Source organism: Balaenoptera ricei, chromosome 1 (genome assembly GCF_028023285.1).
Source record: "Balaenoptera ricei isolate mBalRic1 chromosome 1, mBalRic1.hap2, whole genome shotgun sequence".
Lineage (NCBI taxonomy): Eukaryota > Metazoa > Chordata > Mammalia > Artiodactyla > Balaenopteridae > Balaenoptera > Balaenoptera ricei.
The window spans coordinates 157,437,833-157,459,120 of NC_082639.1; the positions used below are offsets into that span (position 1 = coordinate 157,437,833).

The window sequence follows — 21,288 nt, forward strand, 5'->3', positions numbered from 1 at the left end:
GGCATCAGTCTACTACATCAGATATAGCTTTCTTTTTTTCCACTGGGTACAGGTTTAGCAGTACCCAGTAAAAGTGGCCTAATACCGTGAGACATTTTCACCTGGCACAATGGCATCCTGCCCTGCCTCTGGCTTCCTTGTGTGTGAGGAAGGGCTCAGCAGCCAAATGGAAGTGTGATGCTTGACTCACATAAGCAAATGTTTCTTTGCCGAGCCCTAATTTTGTGAGACAGCATGAATTTTTGCCAAAGTGGAGGTCGTGGCAGGAGCCAGAAACTTGTGTGAGGTGTGTGTGTGTTTGAGTATATGTCTATGTGCATGTATTTATGTGTATTAATGTGTGTGTGGCTGTGCATCTGAGAGGATGTGGATGTGTGAGTATGTGTGGTGTATGTACATCCATGTGTAGGTATGTAAGTATGTTCATGTGTGTGTGAGTATATGTGTATGTGTATTAGCGTGTGTGTATGAGTGTGTGACGGGAGACAACATAGCACAAAGACTGAGTGGGCAGGCTTGGAAGTCATACTGACTTAGTCTCAAATACTGACTCTATTGCTCCCTTACTTTCTGTGTGGGCTGGTATCCAACCGCTCTGTGACACAAATTGCTCATTTATAACTCAGGTGTGATAATGTTGCCTACCTCATAGGGTTTTTGTGATGGACAAATGAGATGATGTATGTAAAGCATTTGGTATATTGTTTGACCCACAATAAATACTCAATAAATATTGGCAACAATTGAGGGCAATGACAGGCATGAATGAACACTTCATATACCAGGATGTGCCCACTTTTCATGTAATTTATAAAAAAGAGCATGTCATGACAGACAGTTTGAAAAATCTATAAAAGAAATATAAAGGAGATGCTAATAGTGTTGAGATCATTCAGTTATCCTCCTTATTCTTTTCCCACCCAGTAGAATTTCTTCTTTGGCAAAGATTAGGTCATTTACAAAGATCCAGATTTGTTTAAACATTGTCCTCCTTCCCTTCCTCCCCTGTAGTCCCATCTGTGTTTTGTTTGCCTTGATTTATGATCTTGCAAATTAAAAAGCAGAACTTCAATCTGAGCTCATTAGAATTGCACAAGGGTAAGAAGAGAAGAAAGAAATTTGTATTTAAGGATCACATAATGTGCTACTCTTAGTTTGAGGCTTAACCTCACTGCTTAACCATCACAGCAGTGCCATGAGTAAACTACTATTACGTCCATTTTCACATGATAAAACTGAGGCTCAGAGGAGAAAATGATCAGACCAAAGGATACAGACGGCAAAGCCAAGGTTTGAATCCAGGTCTAAGTAGCTTTAAAATTATGCTACTTCCACTACACATTACTTTATATTTGTTGGTATATAATTAAAGCTAACTGTTCCTTGATATTTCTCAGAAGTATTCATTAGTGGGTAAATATTTTCCTACCACTTCTCTTTTAGTTGTCAAATAAAACCCAATTACCTAAAGATGAGCATTTCCTTGGGATAAATTGCACTTTTTCGTATAAAGCCAAATAGTTTGCTATAAAGAAGGCAATTTACCTCAAACAAGCATTAACTGCAATCAGTCAATGCTCTTTCCTCAAGGTCTCCATCTATTACCACTTCCTCTAAGACTTCCATGGTATCCTTTCTTCCCCTCTCCTACACATTAATCCTTGTGGTTCGAAGCACTTGGCCTCTCCCTGCTGGTACTTTCTTAGTCCGTTCTGCCACATATGGGCTAATTGAAGGACAAGTCTAAACTGCAAGGAGATTTGAACTTACTGAGGGCAAGTATAAGATCTAATTTATCATTTTATCTTTTATTCCCTAGTGCAATTCCATGCACAGAATAGGCACTGAATAAATTGTAGTTAAGTTGTATTTACCGGTCTATCTTCTTTATGACCCTGGAATTTATTGACTTGTTTAATAAGTACTGCAGATATAGTAAGTAAGATGAGGACTGAAAACATTATTTCAACCTTTGGCCATTTCTCCCTCGTAATTCATAGTTTAGGTAAATCTTCCCTGACCTCTGTATCAGATTAGAACTTCACTAGGTAGAAAAGAGAGGAAAGAATTTTCCAGGATAAAAGAACTATAAAGAAGATTTTGAGTTTATTTGAGAACTATACGGAAGTGAGCTCAGTTTTATATTCAATCAATCACCTCTCTTTCTACTTCAAACCTGCTTCATTCAAAGAATGGTATCTTTATCCACCCAGGTTTAGGTGTCTCGCCATCTATTGCTTTCATCACTTGAAGACATTTTACAAAAAAAAAAGGTATTGGAATGGCCAAAATAAGCACAGGGGGAAAAAAAGCTCAATGTCATTATTCATCAAGGAAATGAAAAGCAAAAGCAAAAAAGCAATAAGCTACTACTAAACACCCATGAGAATGATTAAAGTTTAAAAAGACCTTTTATTGGTGAGGATAGAACACCTGGAATTCTCATACACTGTTAATGAGTATGTAAAATAGTACAACCACTTTGGGAAGCACTTTGGTCACTTCTTATAAAGTTAAACAGATACCTTATGACCCTGCAATTCCAATTCTAAGTATTGACCCAGGGAAAATAAAAACATGTCTACAAAAGACTTGCACATAAATGTTCTTAGCAGCTTTATTCTTAATTAGCCACAACTGGAAACAGTTCAAATGTCCATCAACAGCGGAATGGATAAACAAATTGTAGTGCCTGCATACATTGGTACTTCCATATTTACTCAATATTGAAAAGGAACAAATTAGTGATACAAACAACAACATGAATGAATCTCAAAAACATGGTGAGCCAAGAGAAGCTAGACACGTAAGAGTACATACTATATGATTCCATTTGTGCGAGGTTCTAGAACATACAAAATCAATTTACTGTGATAGAAATCAAATTGGTGGCTGTCTAGAGTGGGCACTGCAAAGGGGTAGGAGGACTGATTGTAAAAGGGCAACAGGGAACTTCTGAGGGCAACAAAAATGCTCTGTATATCGATCAGGGTGGTGGTTATGCATGTTTGCATTTGTCAAAACTCATCAAACTGAATACTTTAAATGTTTCCATTTGGCTTATGTAAATTGCACCTCCATAAAGTTGATTAAGAACCATAAAATGAGATCAAAGTTTTCAGTTCTGGAGTTGGTGGGCTTTAGCAACAAAAGACCAAGTAAGTCATTATATCGAGGACAGCACAATCAAATGTACCTCTTCCCTTTTTGCCCCCTAATTTAGTAGATCAGTTTTAATTAAGTAGAGTTAACCTTGGCTGTGCAATAATCTTAGCCTATAATGAACAACAGTAGTGGCCTCTGCTGACTTCCAAAAAACTGAGTTATTATATATGAGAAAATTGACAACATGACAAAAAAATTTTAAGCATGTTGGATCAATCTTCTGATTTGGGTAGTATAATCCTGGTTGTTTACTATATTCTGAGAGGTCCAGGGTCAAATCAGAGGGCTCACCATTACCAGAACATCCGTGGGAACTTCCAGCGTGACTTACCATCAAAGGGAAACCAGGAAGATTCCATTAACTGTACAGTTTTGACCCCTGCTTGTTCTTACTGTTCCATCTGAGGAGCTGTGAGAACAAGCCACTAACTTGATTTCTCAGAGCTAGTGAGGAGAGTTTCTGGCTCTCCTCCAATGACTTCTCCCATGTAGTGAATCCCCACTAAACCCTGTGCCAGCATAATGTGGGGGACAGATGTGATGACAGCAACAATTCAGATGCTTGGAGGGTCTCGTTGCCTCTAGGGTGCTCTTCACTGGTATCTCAGTTAGTCCTCCATCCACTCCTTGAGATAGGTGTTATGATCCTCCCCTAAGTGAGTTTCAAGGATTACCTAACTAGTCCAAAATCATACATGTGGTAATGATCAGGGCGAAACTTGAACCCAAATCATCTGACTACAGATTTTTCACTTGGTCCATCACACCACTCACAGGTCACAATATACGTCCTGCAAAATGAAACGGCAACTCCTGCAGGCACCACTCCAAGCACATGATTTTCACTCTAAGCGTCAGTGAGTACTAACTGGATCAGATATCTCTTTTCCATAATCTTTACTGTTTCCATGAATTCAGGATTTTTAAACAACAGTAGGATGAATTAGGAGAATAATTATACCCACACTTAAGAACGTACATGTTCATTTTCCCAGTTAACTTAGTAAATACCTGTAAATGTAAATGCAATATAAAAACACATAAATATAGGCACAACTAGAGTGTGCTTCTGATGTTAATTATCAGACCATAGTTGTGCCTACTTGGATGTTTTCTATGAGCTATTTCCCATGTGTCATTATCAGTTGTCCTTCAGGGGCAGCAGTGTGGTTAAAACAAACGGTCATTTTGTTGTCTCACTAAGGTTTTGCAGTTTAACTCTTTCACCTCCACCTAAATAGAAGTTATGTTTAAACTGGCTGCTCATTTCATACTCTCTTGTTTCTCCTAAAGATCTTTATCTGGAAAACTAGCCTAAGGAAGTAATTCACAATTCAGAAAAAAAGACTTTAAGCAAAAAGATACTATACTTATATAAAAAAAATTTATTTTAAAGTACTTAAATATCCAATGATATTTGGTTATATACCTTTTGGTATGTATACCCACAATACTGAATGTTATGTAGTGATTCAGTTATATATACAAATAAATTTGTAACAGAATATGAAATGTTTTATTACAATGTTATTCAAGCAAGATAAAAATTATAAATTCTATACATATTATGATCATCAATCTGACTATGTATCAACATGAAAACAAAGTTATATATAAAAGAGATTGAAAAAATAAACCAAAATGTCAGCTAAGGATATATCTGTGGGGTATGCTTACTGATTTTTTCTTCTTTCTATTTTAATTTATTTTCTCTGTTGAGCATACATTACTATTAATTCTAGAAATCCTTACACTCATTTTAAAAGAAATCCTATCAACTGATTCAAGATCATAATTGCTCAGTATTTGATTGTTCTGGGTTGTAACTTGTTTGAATCTAGTGATCTGAACTTATTTACTTGAACTTCTTGCAATTTAATTCCATTTGAATCATATCAGTTCCATCCTTTCTAGTTTGAAAAAATTTCTCCTTGGTAGAGAAGACAAAATCCAACATTTTTTGGCAAGTCTTGATGGTTTTTCCCATCCAGAATCCAGCCCTTTCTTAGCACTCTCACTAACCCCAGTCTGATCTTGAAAACTCTCATCCAGCCTGTCACAATAAGCCCTTCCCTGTTCTTCCCACTTCCTCTTCTCCTATCCATTGATTATGGGTACCATGTCCAGATTAAGCTCCCACCTGCTCAATGATGACTACCCATTTCTACAGGATCAAGTTCAGTTTTCTTAGCCTGCCGTCAAGGCCCTTTGTAATTTGACATTAGGTCCTTCCTGCCTTGTTCTCACTGGTCTCGTGTGTGGATGAACAAAACTTGCAATGCCCTGGTCAAATCACCTTCCTTGCTGACCTCTGGCATCCAGTTCCCACCTCCACATCCTGACTCATTCACAGGGAATGCCCTCCCTGCCCAGCTTGATCCAAGTAAATTCTTCCTTGACCATTAGCCTGAAGGGTTCTCACTCTCCTCTGAATCTTACAGTAATACACTTATTTTCCCTAAAATATGCTTACATGCATTTGAGACATCTCTTCTAGCATTATGTTGAACTCTTTTAAATCTCATAAGGTCATTTAGTTCTGTTTGTTCTTCTCAACTAGGACATAAAGCAGTGTGACACAGTGGATAACAACATCAACTCTCAAGCCTTCTACTTGGGTTTGAATTCTGGCGCCATCTCTTACGAGCTCTATGACCTGGATAAGTTACTTCATTTTACTGGGCCTCAGTTTTCTCATCTATAAAGTGTAGATAATAATAGTATCTAACTCATAGAATTTAGTGAGTTAATTTAAAGTACTTGGAACAATGCTTGGTGTGCATTTTACACCAATTAAAAATTAGCTGTCATGGCTATTATTTTAGTGTGAGGATTATGTTTCATAGTTCTTTATATCTTCCACAACTCTTAGTAAAAAAATATTTTACTAGAGAATGATGAGTAAAGATGTACATGTATTTGCTGATTATTCTGTTAATGAGACCGCCTTTATATTTTCATTCACTCTGCTGGACAAGTCAATTTAGAAATTCATATCCTCCAGTTTTGGGAAGTATTCTTATATTATTCTTTTGATAATTTTTTTCTGTATTCTCTTCCTTGAACTCCTATTAGTTAGACTATTAGTCCTAAGATTCCTATTGGTTCTCTAAACTTTGTGTCTTTTTTTTCTATCTTTTATCTCTTTGTCCTTTTGTTATATTTCCTTAAAGATGTCCTCAATTTTATCATTTAGTCCTTCTATTGAACTTTTATTACTGCTATGATCTTTTCAGTTACCATTAGCTCTTACTTAGTCTCTGAATATTCTTTTGCTTTTACCAGCATCCTTTTCTCGTTTCATAGATATAATATCTTTTTTTATAGATGATGATATTAATTATGCAGGTTTTGTTTTGTTTTGGTGGTGGGTAACTCTTCCACTGCTTGCACTGTCTGCATGTGTCTTCTGAGTTGCTTTTTTTTTTTTGTCTCTGTTTTTTTAGTTTTGGCCTCTGTTTCTCATGCTGGAGGCTTTTCTCAGCTCTCTTATGATTCATAATTTTCCTTTAATATTGAAGATTAAGGCTCCAAAAAGTTGGTACAGAATTCTGTGTGTGTGTATGGTCCAGGTTGGTTTCCTTGTTGGCTTGACTGTAGAGTTATTGAGAGTAGGAAGTAGCTCCGTATATTATTGTCTGAAAATATTTTCTCTTAGGTCTATCTGTTTCTCTAGAAAGAAATCCTACAAAGCCTTGCCTGGGATGGAACAGAGAGGTATAAGCCTGGCTACTAACATCCTGGGATCTTAATATTTGTCTTTCCTACCCCTCTTCTTTCGCTTTCTGTTATCTTAGAATCGAGAATTACTCTGCCTTGATTTTTCCACTTAATACCCGCTTCCTCCTGCCAAGGTAGTCACTTGGATGCTCTGGATATGAGAAGGATCCTTGGAGGTCTATATACTTCACGTATATTTTCAACCCATTCTCCTAATTTCAGTCCAAACCCTCATTCCCCCATCTTCAGAGGTTCTTGGTGCCTCCAGTTTCTCAGCTTTTGTGAGGTTCTTCAGCATAAACAGGCCAGCTTCTCCCTCTGCAGGCAGTTAGGTTTTAGCTTCCTACTCTCTGCTAAATTAGTTACCGTTCGGACACCCGTGTGCATCTCCTCACCCATTGTCATTCTCTTGTGTTTTTCTGCCTTAAAAAAAATTCCTTTCCTGGGCTTCCCTGGTGGTGCAGTGGTTAAGATTCCACCTGCCAATGCAGGGAACACGGGTTCCATCCCTGGTCTGGGAAGATCCCACATGCCGCGGAGCAACTAAGCCCGTGCGCCACAACTACTGAGCCTGGGCTCTAGAGCCCGCGTGCTGCAACTACTGAAGCCCACGTGCCTAAAGCCCATGCTCCACAGCAAGAGAAGCCACCACAATGAGAAGCCCACGCACTGCAACGAAGAGTAGCCCCTGCCAGCGGCAACTAGAGAAAGCCCGCGCGCAGCAATGAAGACCCGACCCAGCCAAAAATAAATCATTCATAAATAAATAAATTTATTTTTAAAAATTCCTTTCCTGTCACTTTAGTGGCATTTTGGGAAAGAGTAGTAATAAACATGAATATTCATTTTTCATCATTTTAAACCAGAAGTCATTGTGTGCGTATATATCTTTTTTTTTCTTTTACTGCTTAACTATTTCGTGTGATGCTATTATCACTTAAAGAACAGAAACATCTTTATCAGCCAATATTTATTTAGCATCTGGGTAGGAACTTTGAGAAAACTGGATATATCAATTAAAAATAGAGAAAATAGGCAAGAGTTTAAAAATCTTCTTTGTTTTTAGGACAGAAACATCCGGCAAGTAAGGCAAACTGGATTAGTTGTTTCCTTTTAAATGGCTTAGAGAGTAGGCTCTTCTTATCCAAAATATTACCTCAAATGCAACAAAGTGTGTCAATACATGTCCTCCAAAGCCAATTAACTTGTGAGTTATTAAAGAAAATCTTCAGGTTCTAGTCACGTTTCCTAATAAAATCATTTGACAAAGTGCTATTCACCATGGATAAAGTAATGGGGCATGTTGACCCAAGGAGAGCCTTCCTTCTCAAAGCAGCCAATACAGAAGGGCTGCCAAGGATCACAGGTGCTCAATCTGCGCACAGAGCACTAATGTTTTTACTTCTAACTGAAGTACTGTTTCAGAAATAAAGTTTTTATCATTTCAAATATGTGACAAGTCCAAGCTTCCAAGAGGAGGTCCCCAAACTTAGAATTTTTCTGTGATGATATCAACATGCATTTAAAAGACAAATCAGATTCTTGGAGAGATGTCAGTGGTTTTAATCTAGGGGCTGAAATTATGTGGCTATCTGTTCCTGGTGGACTAAGACCAAAATGTTAAAAAGAAATGTAAGTAGTTCTAGTGTGGATGATGCAATTTGAAATCACTTCAAGCTTTATTTCTTCATTTCGAACCCAAATTCAGCTATTTCCAGAGCACATGATTCCCTCAAAGTCCCACTAATTATGGGCAGCAGCTTTATCTTGGCAATGTTTACAATGAGGAAAATCTGAACGTTGGTGATGTTTCCAAAGAAAGCCTTTTCTGCTGTGAAGGACCCACAATGTCCAGTATATTTTCAGGATAAGCAGATAAAATGTGCTGATGTTGCAAACTGGCGGCCTGCATGCTGGACCCAGGACTCAGTGCGCATTGTTGTCTAGGCTCCAAGCCTCCACTCAGGCCCTGTATCCCATCTTTACCTCTCCTACTCTAGGACATTCTTCCAGCAATTGTCTCCCCTCTCACCTGCATCATCAGTTTTTTCTCTCAGTTGGATCTTTCCTGCAAACATACACACATACTGTTAATTCTCTGATTTTCAAAGAAACAGAAGTCCTCTCTGGACCCACTTCTCCCTTCAGCCACTGCCCCATTTTTTTTATTTATTTATTTATTTATTTATTTATTTATTTATTTATTTATGTGGCTGCGTTGGGTCTTTGTTGCTGTGCGGGCTTTCTCTAGTTGCGTCGAGCAGGGGCTACTCTTCATTGTGGTGTGGGCTTCTCATTGCAGAGGGTTCTCTTGTTGCAGAGCACGGGCTCTAGGTGTGTAGTCTTCAGTAGTTGCAGCATGCGGGCTCAGTAGTTGCAGCATGTGGGCTCAGTAGTTGTGGCATACTTGGACTTAGTTGCTCCATGGTATGTGGGATCTTCCCAGACCAGGGATCGAACCTGTGTCCCCTTGCATTGGCAGGTGGGTTCTTAACCACTGTGCCACCTGGGAAGTCCCACTGCCTCATTTTTTATTTCCCTTAGGGCTCTTCAAAAGATTTGTAAGTAATTTCTGGGTCTAATTTTTCTCCTCCTTGAACTTATTTCAATGAGGATTTTGCCCCTCCCCCCATCGCTTTACTAAAACTGCTTTTATCCAGGTCATTAATGATGCTCACATTTCTTAATGGTTGTTTCTTGGCACTGGCAGCAGCACGTGGCACAGTTGACCACTTGTTTCTTCTTAATGCACTTTCTTCTCTGGGATACCACATTCTCTTGGTTTTTCTTCTATTTCTCTGGTTGTGTCTTCCCAGTTGGCTTTGCTGCCTCCTTTGAATTTCCCCCAGTCCTAAAGACATTGATTTAGTGCTCAGTCCTTTGACCTGTTCCCTTCTCTATCAACACTTACTTCCTTGATGACATCTAGTCTAAATGGTATGATTCCTGAAATTATATGTCCAGTCTGAATCACTCCCATGAATTCTAAATATATCTACCCAATTGTCTAATTGACAAGTCTGCTTGGAGATCTAATGGGCATTTCAAACCTACCAGGTAAAAAACCGAGCTCCTATTTTTCATCCCACCTCCAACATCACAGTTTTCCCTATCGTAGTTAATGACAACCACATCCTTCCAGATCAGGCCAAAAATCCTGGGAGTCTTATTTGATGCTTCACTTTTTTGCACATCCTGCGTAGAATCTATCAGCAAATTTTGTTGTCTCTACATCCAAATACATCTCAAATCTAACTCCATCTCCCCACCTCCACCCTTTATAGTCTTGTCCGAGCAGGCTTCATTTCTAGCTTGGGTGACTGCTTCCTCTCAGGTCTCCTGGTCTGTCCTGACTCTGTAGAAGTACGTTCTCAGCATAGCAAGCACAGACTCTCTCAGCTTAGACATACCAGTGGTTTCCTGTCTCTCCCAGGATAAGAGCTCAGACCCTGACGATGGCCAGACAGACCTTGTAGGGTTCATGGATTCAACCATTCACAGACACAACCATCATGTACTACTGTAGTGTTTTTTTTTTTTTATTTTTAACATCTTTATTGGAGCATAATTGCTTTACAATGGTGTGTTAGTTTCTGCTGTATAACAAACTGAATCGGCTATACATATACATATACCATCATATCTCCTCCCTCTTGCATCTCCCTCCCACCCTCCCTATCCCACCCCTCTAGGTGGTCACCGAGCACCAAGCTGATCTCCCTGTGCTATGAGGCTGCTTCCCACTAGCTATCTATTTTACATTTGGTAGTGTATATATGTCCATGTCACTCTCTCACTTCGTCCCAGCTTACCCTTCCTGCTCCCCTTGTCCTCAAGTCCATTCTCTACGTCTGCATCTTTATTCCTGTTCTGCCCCTAGGTTCTTCAGAAACATTTTTTTTTTTTTTTTAGATACCATATATATGTCTTAGCATACAATATTTGTTTTCCCCTTTCTGACTTACTTCACTCTCTATGACAGATTCTAGGTCCATCCATCTCACTACAAATAACTCAATTTTGTTTCTTTATATGGCTGAGTAATATTCCATTGTATATATGTGCCACATCTTCTTTATCCATTCATCTGTTGATGGACACTTAGGTTGCTTCCATGTCCTGTCTATTGTAAATAGAGCTGCAATGAACATTGTGGTACATGACTCTTTTTGAACTATGGTTTTCTCAGGGTATATGCCCAGTAGTGGGATTGCTGGGTCGTATGGTAGTTTTATTTTTAGATTTTAAGGAACCTCCATACTGTTCTCCATAGTGGCTGTATCAATTTACATTCCCACCAACAGTGCAAGAGGGTTCCCTTTTCTCCATACCCTCTGCGGCATTTATTGTTTGTAGATTTTTTGATGATGGCCATTCTGACCGGTGTGAGGTGATACCTCATTGTAGTTTTGATTTGCATTTCTCTAATGATTAGTGATGTTGAGCATCCTTTCATGTGTTTGTTGACAATATGTATATCTTCTTTGGAGAAATGTCTATTTAGGTCTTCTGCCCATTTTTGGATTGGGTTTTTTGTTTTTTTGATATTGAGCTGCATAAGTTGCTTGTAAATTTTGGAGATTAATCCTTTGTCAGTTGCTTCATTTGCAAATATTTCTCCCATTCTGAGGGTTGTCTTTTCATCTTGTTTATGTTTTCCTTTGCTGTGCAAAAGCTTTTAAGTTTCAATAGGTCCCATTTGTTTATTTTTCTTTTTATTTCCATTTCTCTAGAGGTGGGTCAAAAAGGATCTTGCTGTGATTTATGTCATGGAGTGTTCTGCTTATGTTTTCCTCTAAGAGTTTTATAGTGTCTAGCCTTACACTATGGTCTTTAATCCATTTTGAGTTTATTTTTGTGTATGGCATTAGGGAGTGTTCTAATTTCATTCTTTTACATGTAGCTGTCCAGTTTTCCCAGCACCACTTATTGAAGAGGTTGTCTTTCCTCCATTGTATATTCTTGCCTCCTTTATCAAAAATAAGGTGACCATTTGTGTGTGGGTTTATCATCTCTGGGCTTTCTATCCTGTTCCATTGATCTATATTTCTGTTTTTGTGCCAGTACCATACTGTCTTGATTACCGTAGCTTTGAAGTATAGTGTGAAGTCCAGGGGCCTGATTCCTCCAGCTCTGTTTTTCTTTCTCAAGACTGCTTTGGCTATTTGGCGTCTTTTGTTTTTCCATACAAATTGTGAAATTTTTTGTTCTAGTTCTGTGAAAAATGTCATTGGTAGTTTGATAGGGATTACATTGAATCTGTAGATTGCCTTGTTTAGTATAGTCATTTTTACATGGTTGATTCTTCCAATCAAAGAAAATGGTATATCTCTCCATCTGTTTGTATCATCTTTAATTTCTTCCATCAGTGTCTTATTGTTTTCGACATACAGGTCTTTTGTCTCCTTAGGTAGGTTTTTTCCTAGGTATTTTATTCTTTATGTTGCAGTGGTAAATGGGAGTGTTTCCTTAATTTTTCTTTCAGATTTTCCATCATTAGTGTATAGGAATGCCAGAGATTTCTGTGCATTAATTTTGTATCCTGCTACTTTACCAAATTCATTGATTAGCTCTAGTCATTTTCTAGTAGTATCTTTAGGATTCTCTATGTATAGTATCATGTCACCTGCAAACAGTGACAGCTTTGCTTCTTCTTTTCTGATTTGGATTCCTTTTATTTCTTTTTCTGCTCTGATTGCTGTGGCTAAAACTTCTGAAACTAGGTTGAATAATAGTGGTGAGAGTGGACAACTTTGTCTTGTTCCTGATCTCAGTGGAAATGGTTTCAGTTTTTCACCATTGAGAACAATGTTGGCTGTGGGTTTGTCATATATGGCCTTTATTATGTTGAGGTAAGTTCCCTTTATGCCTACTTTCTGGAGGGTTTTTATCACAAATGGTGCTGAATTTTCTTGAAGGCTTTTTCTGCATCTATTGAGATGATCATATGGTTTTTCTCCTTTAATTTGTTAATATGCTGTATCATGTTGATTGATTTGCATATATTGAAGAATCCTTGCATTCCTGGGATAAACTCCACTTGATCATGCTGTATGATCCTTTTAATGTGCTGTTGGATTCTGTTTGCTCTTGTTTCTGTTTGTTGAGGATTTTTGCATCTATGTTCATCAGTGATATTGGCCTGTAGTGTTCTTTCTTTGTGACATCTTTGTTTGGTTTTGGTATCAGGGTGATGGTGGCCTTGTAGAATGAGTTTGGGAGTGTTCCTCCCTATGCTATATTTTGGAAGGGTTTGAGAAGGATAGGTGTTAGCTCTTCTCTAAATGTTTGATAGAATTCACCTGTGAAGCCATCTGGTTCTGGGCTTTTGTTTGTTGGAAGATTTTCAATCACAGTCTCAATTTCAGTGCTTGGGATTTGTCTGTTTATATTTTCTTTTTCTTCCTGGTTCAGTCTCGGAAGGTTGTGCTTTTCTAAGAATTTGTCCATTTCTTCCATGTTGTCCATTTCATTGGCATATGGTTGCTTGTAGCAATCTCTCATGATCCTTTGTATTTCTGCAGTATCAGTTGTTACTTCTCCTTTTTCATTTCTAATTCTATTGATTTGAGTCTTCTCCATTTTCTTCTTGATGAGTCTGGCTAATGGTTTATCCATTTTGTTTATCTTCTCAAAGAACCAGCTTTTAGTTTTAGTGATCTTTGCTATTGTTTCCTTCATTTCTTTTTCATTTATTTCAGCTCTGATCTTTATGATTTCTTTCCTTCTGCTAACTTTGGGGTTTTTTTGTTCTTCTTTCGCTAATTGATTTAGATGTAAGGTTAGGTTGTTTATTAAGTTCTTTTTTCTTCCTTGAGGTCAGATTGTATTGCTATAAACTTCCCTCTTAGAACTGCTTTTGCCATATCTCATAGGTTTTGGGTCGTTGTGTTTTCATTGTCATTTGTTTCTTGGTATTTTGATTTCCTCTTTGATTTCTTCTGTGATCTCTTGGTTATTTAGTAGTGTATTGTTTAGCCTCCATGTGTTTGTATTTTTTACAGATATTTTCCTGTAATTGATATCTAGTCTCATAGCGTTGTGGTCTGAAAAGATACTTGATACGATTTCAATTTTCTTAAATTTACCAAGGCTTGATTTGTGACCCAAGTTATGATCTATCCTGGAGAAAGTTCCATGAGCACTTGTGAAGAAAGTGTATTCTGTTGTTTTCGAATGGAATGTCCTATAAATATCAATTAAGTCCATTTGTTTAATGTATCATTTAAAGCTTGTGTTTCCTTATTTATTTTCATTTTGGATGATCTATCCATTGGTGAAAGTGGGGTGTTAAAGTCCCCTACTATGTTTGTGTTTCTGTCGATTTCCCCTTTTATGGCTGTTAGCATTTGCCTTATGTATTGAGGTGCTCCTATGTTGGGTGCATAAATATTTACAATTGTTATATCTTCTTCTTGGATTGATCCCTTGATCATTATGTGGTGTCCTTCTTTGTCTCTTGTAATAGTCTTAATTTAAAGTCTATTTTGTCTGATATGAGAATTGCTACTCCAGCTTTCTTTTGATTTTCATGGAATATCTTTTTCCATCCCCTTACTTTCAGTCTGTATGTGTCCCTAGGTCTGAAGTGGGTCTCTTCTAGACAGCATATATACGGGTCTTGTTTTTGTATCCATTCAGCCAGTCTGTGTCTTTTGGTTGGAGCATTTAATACATTTACATTTAAGGTGATTAGTGATATGTATGTTCCTATTACCATTTTGTTAATTGTTTTGGGTTTGCTATTGTAGGTCTTTTCCTTCTCTTGTGTTTCCTGCCTAGAGAAGTTCTTTTAGCATTTGTTGTAAAGCTGGTTTGGTGGTGCTGAATTCTCTTAGATTTTCTTGCCTGTAAAGTTTTTAATTTCTCCTTCAAATCTGAATCAGATCCTTGTTGGGTAGAGTAATCTTGGTTGTAGGTTTTTCCATTTCATCACTTTAAATATGTCCTACCACTCCCTTCTGGCTTGCAGAGTTTCTGCTGAAAGATCTCCTGTTAACCTTATGGGGATTCCCTTGTATGTTATTTGTTGCTTTTCCATTGCTGCTTCTAATATTTTTTCTTTTATTTAATTTTTGATAGTTTGATTAATATGTGTCTTGGCATGCTTCTCCTTGGATTTATCCTGTACGGGACTCTCTGTGCTTCCTTGACTTGATTGACAATTTCCTTTCCCGTATTAGGGAAGTTTTCAACTATAATCTCTTCAAATATTTTCTCAGTCCCTTTCTTTCTCTCTTCTTCTTCTGGGACCCCTATAATTCGAATGTTGGTGCATTTAATATTGTCCCAACGGTCTCTGAGATTGTCCTGAATTCTTTTCATTCTTTTTTCTTTATTCTGCTCTGTGGTAGTTATTTCCACTCTTTTATCTTCTGGGTCACTTATCCGTTCTTCTGCCTCAGTTATTCTGCTATTGATTCCTTGTAGAGAAGTTTTAATTTCATTAATTGTGTTGTTCATCATTGTTTGTTTGCTCTTTAGTTCTTCTAGGTCCTCATTAAACGTTTCATGTATTTTCTCCATTCTATTTCCAAGGTTTTGGATCATCTTTACTATCATACTCTGAATTCTTTTTCAGGTAGACTGCCTATTTCCTCTTCATTTGTTTGGTCTGGTGGGTTTTTACCTTGCTCCTTCGTCTGCTGTGTGTTTCTCTGTCTTCTCATTTTTCTTAACTTACTGTGTTTGGGGTCTCTTTTTCGCAGGCTGCAGGTTCATAGTTCCCGTTCTTTTTGGTGTCTGCCCCCAGTGGCTAAGTTGGTTCAGTGGGTTGTGTAGGCTTCCTGGTGGAGGGGACTGGTGACTGTGTTCCAATGGATGAGGCTGGATCTTGTCTTGCTGGTGGGCAGGACCGCATCCGGTGGTGTGTTGTGGGGTGTCTGTGGCCTTATTATGATTTTAGGCAGCCTCTCTGCTAATGGGTGGGTTTGTGTTCCTGTCTTGCTAGTTGTTTGGCATAGGGTGTCCAGCAGTGTTAGCTTGCTGGTCGTTTAATAGAACTGGGTCTTACCTTTGAGAGGGAGATCTCTGGGAGAACTTTTGCCATTTGATATTACGTGGAGCCAGGAGGTCTCTTGTGGACCAATGTCCTGAACTTGGCTCTCCCACCTAAGAGGCTCAGGCCTGACACCTGGGCCAAGCACCAAAACCCTGTTGACCACACAGCTCAGAAGAAAAGGGAGGAAAAAAGAAATAAATAAAATAAAATAAAGTTATTTAAATAAAAAATTTTTTTAAATTATTAAAAATAAAAAAATTTTAAATTAATAAAAGAAAGAAAGAAAGAAAAAAGAGAGCAATCAAACCAAAAAACATATCCACCAATGATAACAAGCACTAAAAATTATATTTAAAAAAAATGGACAGACAGAACCCTAGGACAAATGGTAAAAGCAAAGCTATACAGACAAAATCACACAAAGAAGCATATACATACACACTCACAAAAAAGAGGAAAGGAAAAAATATATATATCTATATATTAAAAAAAAGGAAGAGAGCAACCAAATCAATAAACAAATCTACCAATGATAATAAACTCTAAATACTAAACTAAGATAAACCTAAAACCAGAAACAAATTAGACGCAGAAAGCAAACCCCAAGTCTACAGTTGCTCCCAAAGTCCACCGCCTCACTTTGGGATGATTCATTGTCTATTCAGGTATTCCACAGATGCAGGGTACATGAAGTTGATTGTGGAGATTTAATCTGCTGCTCCTGAGGCTGCTGGGAGAAATTTCCCTTTCTCTTCTTTGTTCGCACAGCTCCTGGGGTTCAGCTTTGGACGTGGCCCCACCTCTGTGTGTAGGTCACCTGAGGGGGTTTGTTCTTCACTCAGACAGGACGGGATTAAAGTAGCAGCTGATTCAGGGGCTCTGGCTCACTCAGGCTGGGGGAGAGAGGGGTATGGAATGTGGAGCGAGCCTGCGGCAGCAGAGGCCAACATGATGTTAGAACAGCCTGAGGCGTGCCTTGTGTTCTCCCGGGGAAGTTGTCCCTGGATCACGGGACCCTAGCAGCGGCGGGCTGTACAGGCTCCTGGGAGGGGAGGTGTGAATAGTGACCTGTGCTTGCACACAGGCTTCCTGGTGGCTTCAGCAGCAGCCTTAGCGTTTCATGCCCATCTCTGGTGTCCGCACTGATAACTGCAGCTCACGCCCATCTCTGGAGCTCACTCTGAATCCTCTCTCCTTGTGCACCCTGAAACAATGGTCTCTTGCCTCTTAAGCAGTTCCAGACTTTTTCCCAGAATCCCCCATGGCTAGCTGTGGCGCACTAGCCCCCTTCAGGCTGTGTTCACGCAGCCAACCCCAGTCCTCTCCCTGGGATCTGACCTCCAAAGCTGGAGCCTCAGCTCCCAGCCCCCACCTGTCCCGGCGGGTAAGCAGACAAGCCTCTCAGGCTGGTGAGTGCTGGTCGGCACCAACCCTCTGTGCGGGAATCTCTCCACTTTGCCCTCTGCACCCCTGTTGCTGCGCTCTCCTCCGTGGTTCCAAAGCTTTCCCCCCACCCACCCCCGCCTCCTCCAGTGAAGGGACTTCCTACTGTGTGGAAACTTTTCCTCCTTCACAGGTCCCTCCCAGAGGTGCAGGCCCCATCCCCACTGTTTTGTCTCTGTTTTTTCTTTTTTCTTTTGCCCTACCCAGGTACATGGGGAGTTTCTTGCCTTTTGGGAAGTCTGACGTCATCTGCCAGCGTTCAGTAGGTGTTCTGTAGGAGTTGTTCCACATGTAGATGTATTTCTGATGTATTTGTGGGGAGGAAGGTGATCTCTACGTCTTACTCCTCTGCCATCTTGAAGGTATCCTACCAGTACTGTAGCATTTATTGAAAAAATCCACATATAATTGGACCCACAAGGTTCAAACCCATGCTGCTATATGGTCAACTATATTTGCTGATGCCACCAAACCATGGTCTCTCAAGAATAAAGATTAGGAACTAAACACCTTTATGTTTCTAGCAACTAACTTTATGTTTGTCTAGCGGTGTATGACGTAGAAGATACATTCAATAGACATGTGAATAAGTGGATAAATGAGTGAAGTTGCCAAGGACAGAGATTTGATTGAATTCTCTTTCCTTTCATTAACTCTCTTTGTCAGGGGCTGTGCACATAGTAGCCACCATCTCATGGACTTATAATAATAAAGTATCAAATCACTTAGCTGCAAATGAGTGATTAAATATCTCTCAATCTTTCCTAGGAATTGTGAGTCACAGGGATCTGGGTGTGGTACATGATGCGCTCTGTCATAATATACTACAGGGCTGTTTACTTTGCAAACAAGTCAACTCTTCTACCAGACACAGAGCAGAACAGATCCGTTTTAAGATAGCCTAAACTAGGATAAACTCAAGAGGCAGAAAACATGACACAGAAAATATACAAGCAAGAGAACAAAATACATGCCATTTACAAGATGCTATTTCATTTCCTATTTAAAATTTTCTAAAAGAAAAAGTTAAAAATGCCAACTCAGCCTTGCCAATTCTGTGGTTTCTATTAGTAAATAATATTTTTGTTCCACACTGTCAATTTCAGATTCTTTCTCTTCCACCATCTCTTTAAAAAATATCCAGCCTCTATGGAAACAGTTCCATTGAGCAATACTATTCCATGCCTTCTGCTTGCTGTCAGCTCCTGACCTCTCTTCACCACTGCTCTTTATTTATTGAAGCCTTTGGCATCCTCAGAGGTTTTCTCTCCATCCAACATCCACCCATTTTTCAGGATGTCATCATATCCATGTTTAACATCCTAGACACTTATTTCCTTATTTTAAATAACTTCCCCTATTTCAGCCACCCATTTCCATAGACACAGCCTGGAGCTTTTCACCTAGAATTGTTCTAGCTCCAAAAATATTTTGTTAGACATCAGACTCTGAACATAACCTTTAATCAATTACTCTCAATCTACCATTCTTTGTCCTCAGTGAGACCTCCAATACATAGATTCCTCTACTTTCTATCCCTCTCTCAACTCATATTTTCATTTCTTCCTTTCTGATTGAGATTTTCTGACCCATCACTTCTCCATTTTTCTTTTCAATACCCTTAACTTTCTTACCCTGTTCTACCATTGTACCTGCCTGATCAAATACCAAGGGGATGAACCCCCGTGCAGCCCATTTCTAAATCCTCAGGCAATCTACTAGAGAAAATAAAGACAACCCAATGGCCACTAAATCATCTGGACTGTGTTTCTCCATCAAATCTCTCTGACATCCTCTATCTCACCTATTTCACACTTTTCCCACTTTTCTCAAGTATCTACCCTCTTCCCAACATATCTCTCTCTAAATCTCAGTGGAGGAGTTTCCCTAATTAGAGAAACACACTTTAAGGTTCACTTCACCAGTGTTTCAGGAGAAGGCAGGCTTTGTCTCTTGAGCCCTTGGAAGGTGCTTCACTCCACTGTCTGCTTCTCCTCACCTCTCCTAAACCCACCAGGAGAAAACCTTTCTTTGCTGCCAATCACCACCTGGAACACATGGACACAGCCTCTTCAAAGTCATGCTGGATTTCAGCAGAGGGGTAAATATAGGACAGGCCACACTTTTTAAAAAAATTCTCCATCCATTTATTCTTTGCAACATTATCATGTAAAGTTATCCTGATACATCAAATTTTCTGACAAGTTGGTGGTAGGTAAAGAGGTCCTACTGTGTAAAGGGAAATTAAAAAGATAAGCAAATCAAAACAATAACAACCAAAACTCTTGGCTAAACATAAATGTAACCATAATCCAAGAGAAAACAAGGGAAAAGGTCAAAGTACTCACAAGAAGTGCTCTCATGGACAGACCCCATTTAATGGCTTTGGCCCCTTGTCCTATAGGGCTGCGAGTCAGTCCTCTCCCTACTTTTGGGCTTTGGTCTGGCCATGGGATCCAGTCTCCAGCTTCCAGGCAATACATAGGTGGAAATGACGAGAAGGAGCAACTGTCAGGTCCAGGAAGGAAGGGGCCATGTCTGTCTTGCTTGCTCTTGAAATCTAAGACCTAGCACAGAGCTCGAGAGATAATAAGATTTCAATAAATATTTGAGGTAACAGAGGAGAGAAAAGAAGAAGAAGATGTAAACAAAGACCATCTTGATATTGACTTTGCCTAAGTTGTGTACTGGGTATTTTTGTATTTTCTTCTGACAAACTCAGGCAATCTCTGACCATCACCTTTTCCTTAGTCTCTCATATAGTCCCTTTGGAGTTCTAGTGGACTTTCTATAATGTCCATTTATTCTTAGACTTGAAGTCCTTGGTCTACTTATGACTAGCAGAATAAGTGTGGATTATGTCATGTATCTAGCATCTTGATAGATATGTCATATTGCTCTTAACATTTATGTGGATCACACATTATGTAGCATCCCTTCTGTACCAATTTCTATTCTAGGTCCTTGATGAGGGCAGTAACAACAAGTTCCACATATCAAGATGCTTATCATCTAATAGTTATAATAAAGTAATGAATTTTGTAAAAGATGACATAGCACACCCAAAAGCAATTTTTACCTTTAATGCAAATGTAATTTATCCATTTAAAAAAGTTAGTCATGTATATTTTCCTTTATCCACATAATAAGGAGGTACAACATACATCCTTGTTGACAGACTCATTGAACAAAAGCAGTCAGAACCAAATTATAGAGACGCTGTACTTATTTCAAATCCAGTGCCTGCTAAACCTTGCCAGGGATACCTTGGTCTCTGTGGAAGTCTCTGTAACCAGGCAAACATGATATTGCTATGGCATTGTCTCTTGGAACAAAATAAAGCCCCAAGGTCTTTGGGGAGTTGAGGCCACTTTGGACTTTAGATCAAATTGGAGTCTAAAGAAGTCAACCATAAAGTACACCAGAAACATAGTATATGTTCATATATACACTGATGCACCCACAAATATAAATCCTGGGTTCCTACTGTTAGTACTCTAAACATGTGGTTGGTTCTTCTACTAGGATGTCTATTTTGTCTTTTGACAGAAGAATAGAACTTCAACTTAAATATTTATTTTTGGAAAGCAAGATTGACTTATTTTAATAGAGTAAACAACTAAAAAGAAAGGAAGTAAGACCAAGAAGTAGAAAACTTTGTTTCTTTTGGTATGGGGAAAGCTTGAGTGTGGAGGAGTTTGAAAGAGAACTGAACAAACATGATCATATAGGAAGAAGGTGTAATTACAACAGAGTGAAAGTTCTTTGATGTCCGAAGATGGAAATTGTTATTCAGGCATGAGCACACTTAAACACACATTGCCAGAGTCATTGTATTGAGATTTTAAGCCTATATGAAAATGATGTCAGTAGAAAAGGAAAAAGGACATTTCTCCACAGCTGGAATTTTAATTTTCCTTTGAAGCAAGATTCTCCTACTTCCCAAGCACTTCTGGTTT

At 38.8% G+C, this 21,288-nt stretch overlaps 1 protein-coding gene across 4 annotated transcripts in view; it reads right to left on the reverse strand.

The window, feature by feature from the left end:
* CD55 (CD55 molecule (Cromer blood group)) overlaps window positions 1-21,288 on the reverse strand; it is a 62,042-nt gene that overhangs the window by 31,019 nt on the left and 9,735 nt on the right. For 3 of the 4 annotated variants that reach the window (XM_059939176.1, XM_059939168.1, XM_059939158.1), the window contains one exon: window positions 19,678-19,907. In XM_059939176.1, coding sequence (XP_059795159.1) covers window positions 19,678-19,705 — 28 coding nt within the window. In that variant the 5' untranslated portion in view covers window positions 19,706-19,907. The remainder of the gene's footprint in view (window positions 1-19,677; window positions 19,908-21,288) is intronic. The other variant, XM_059939186.1, reaches the window with a different exon arrangement.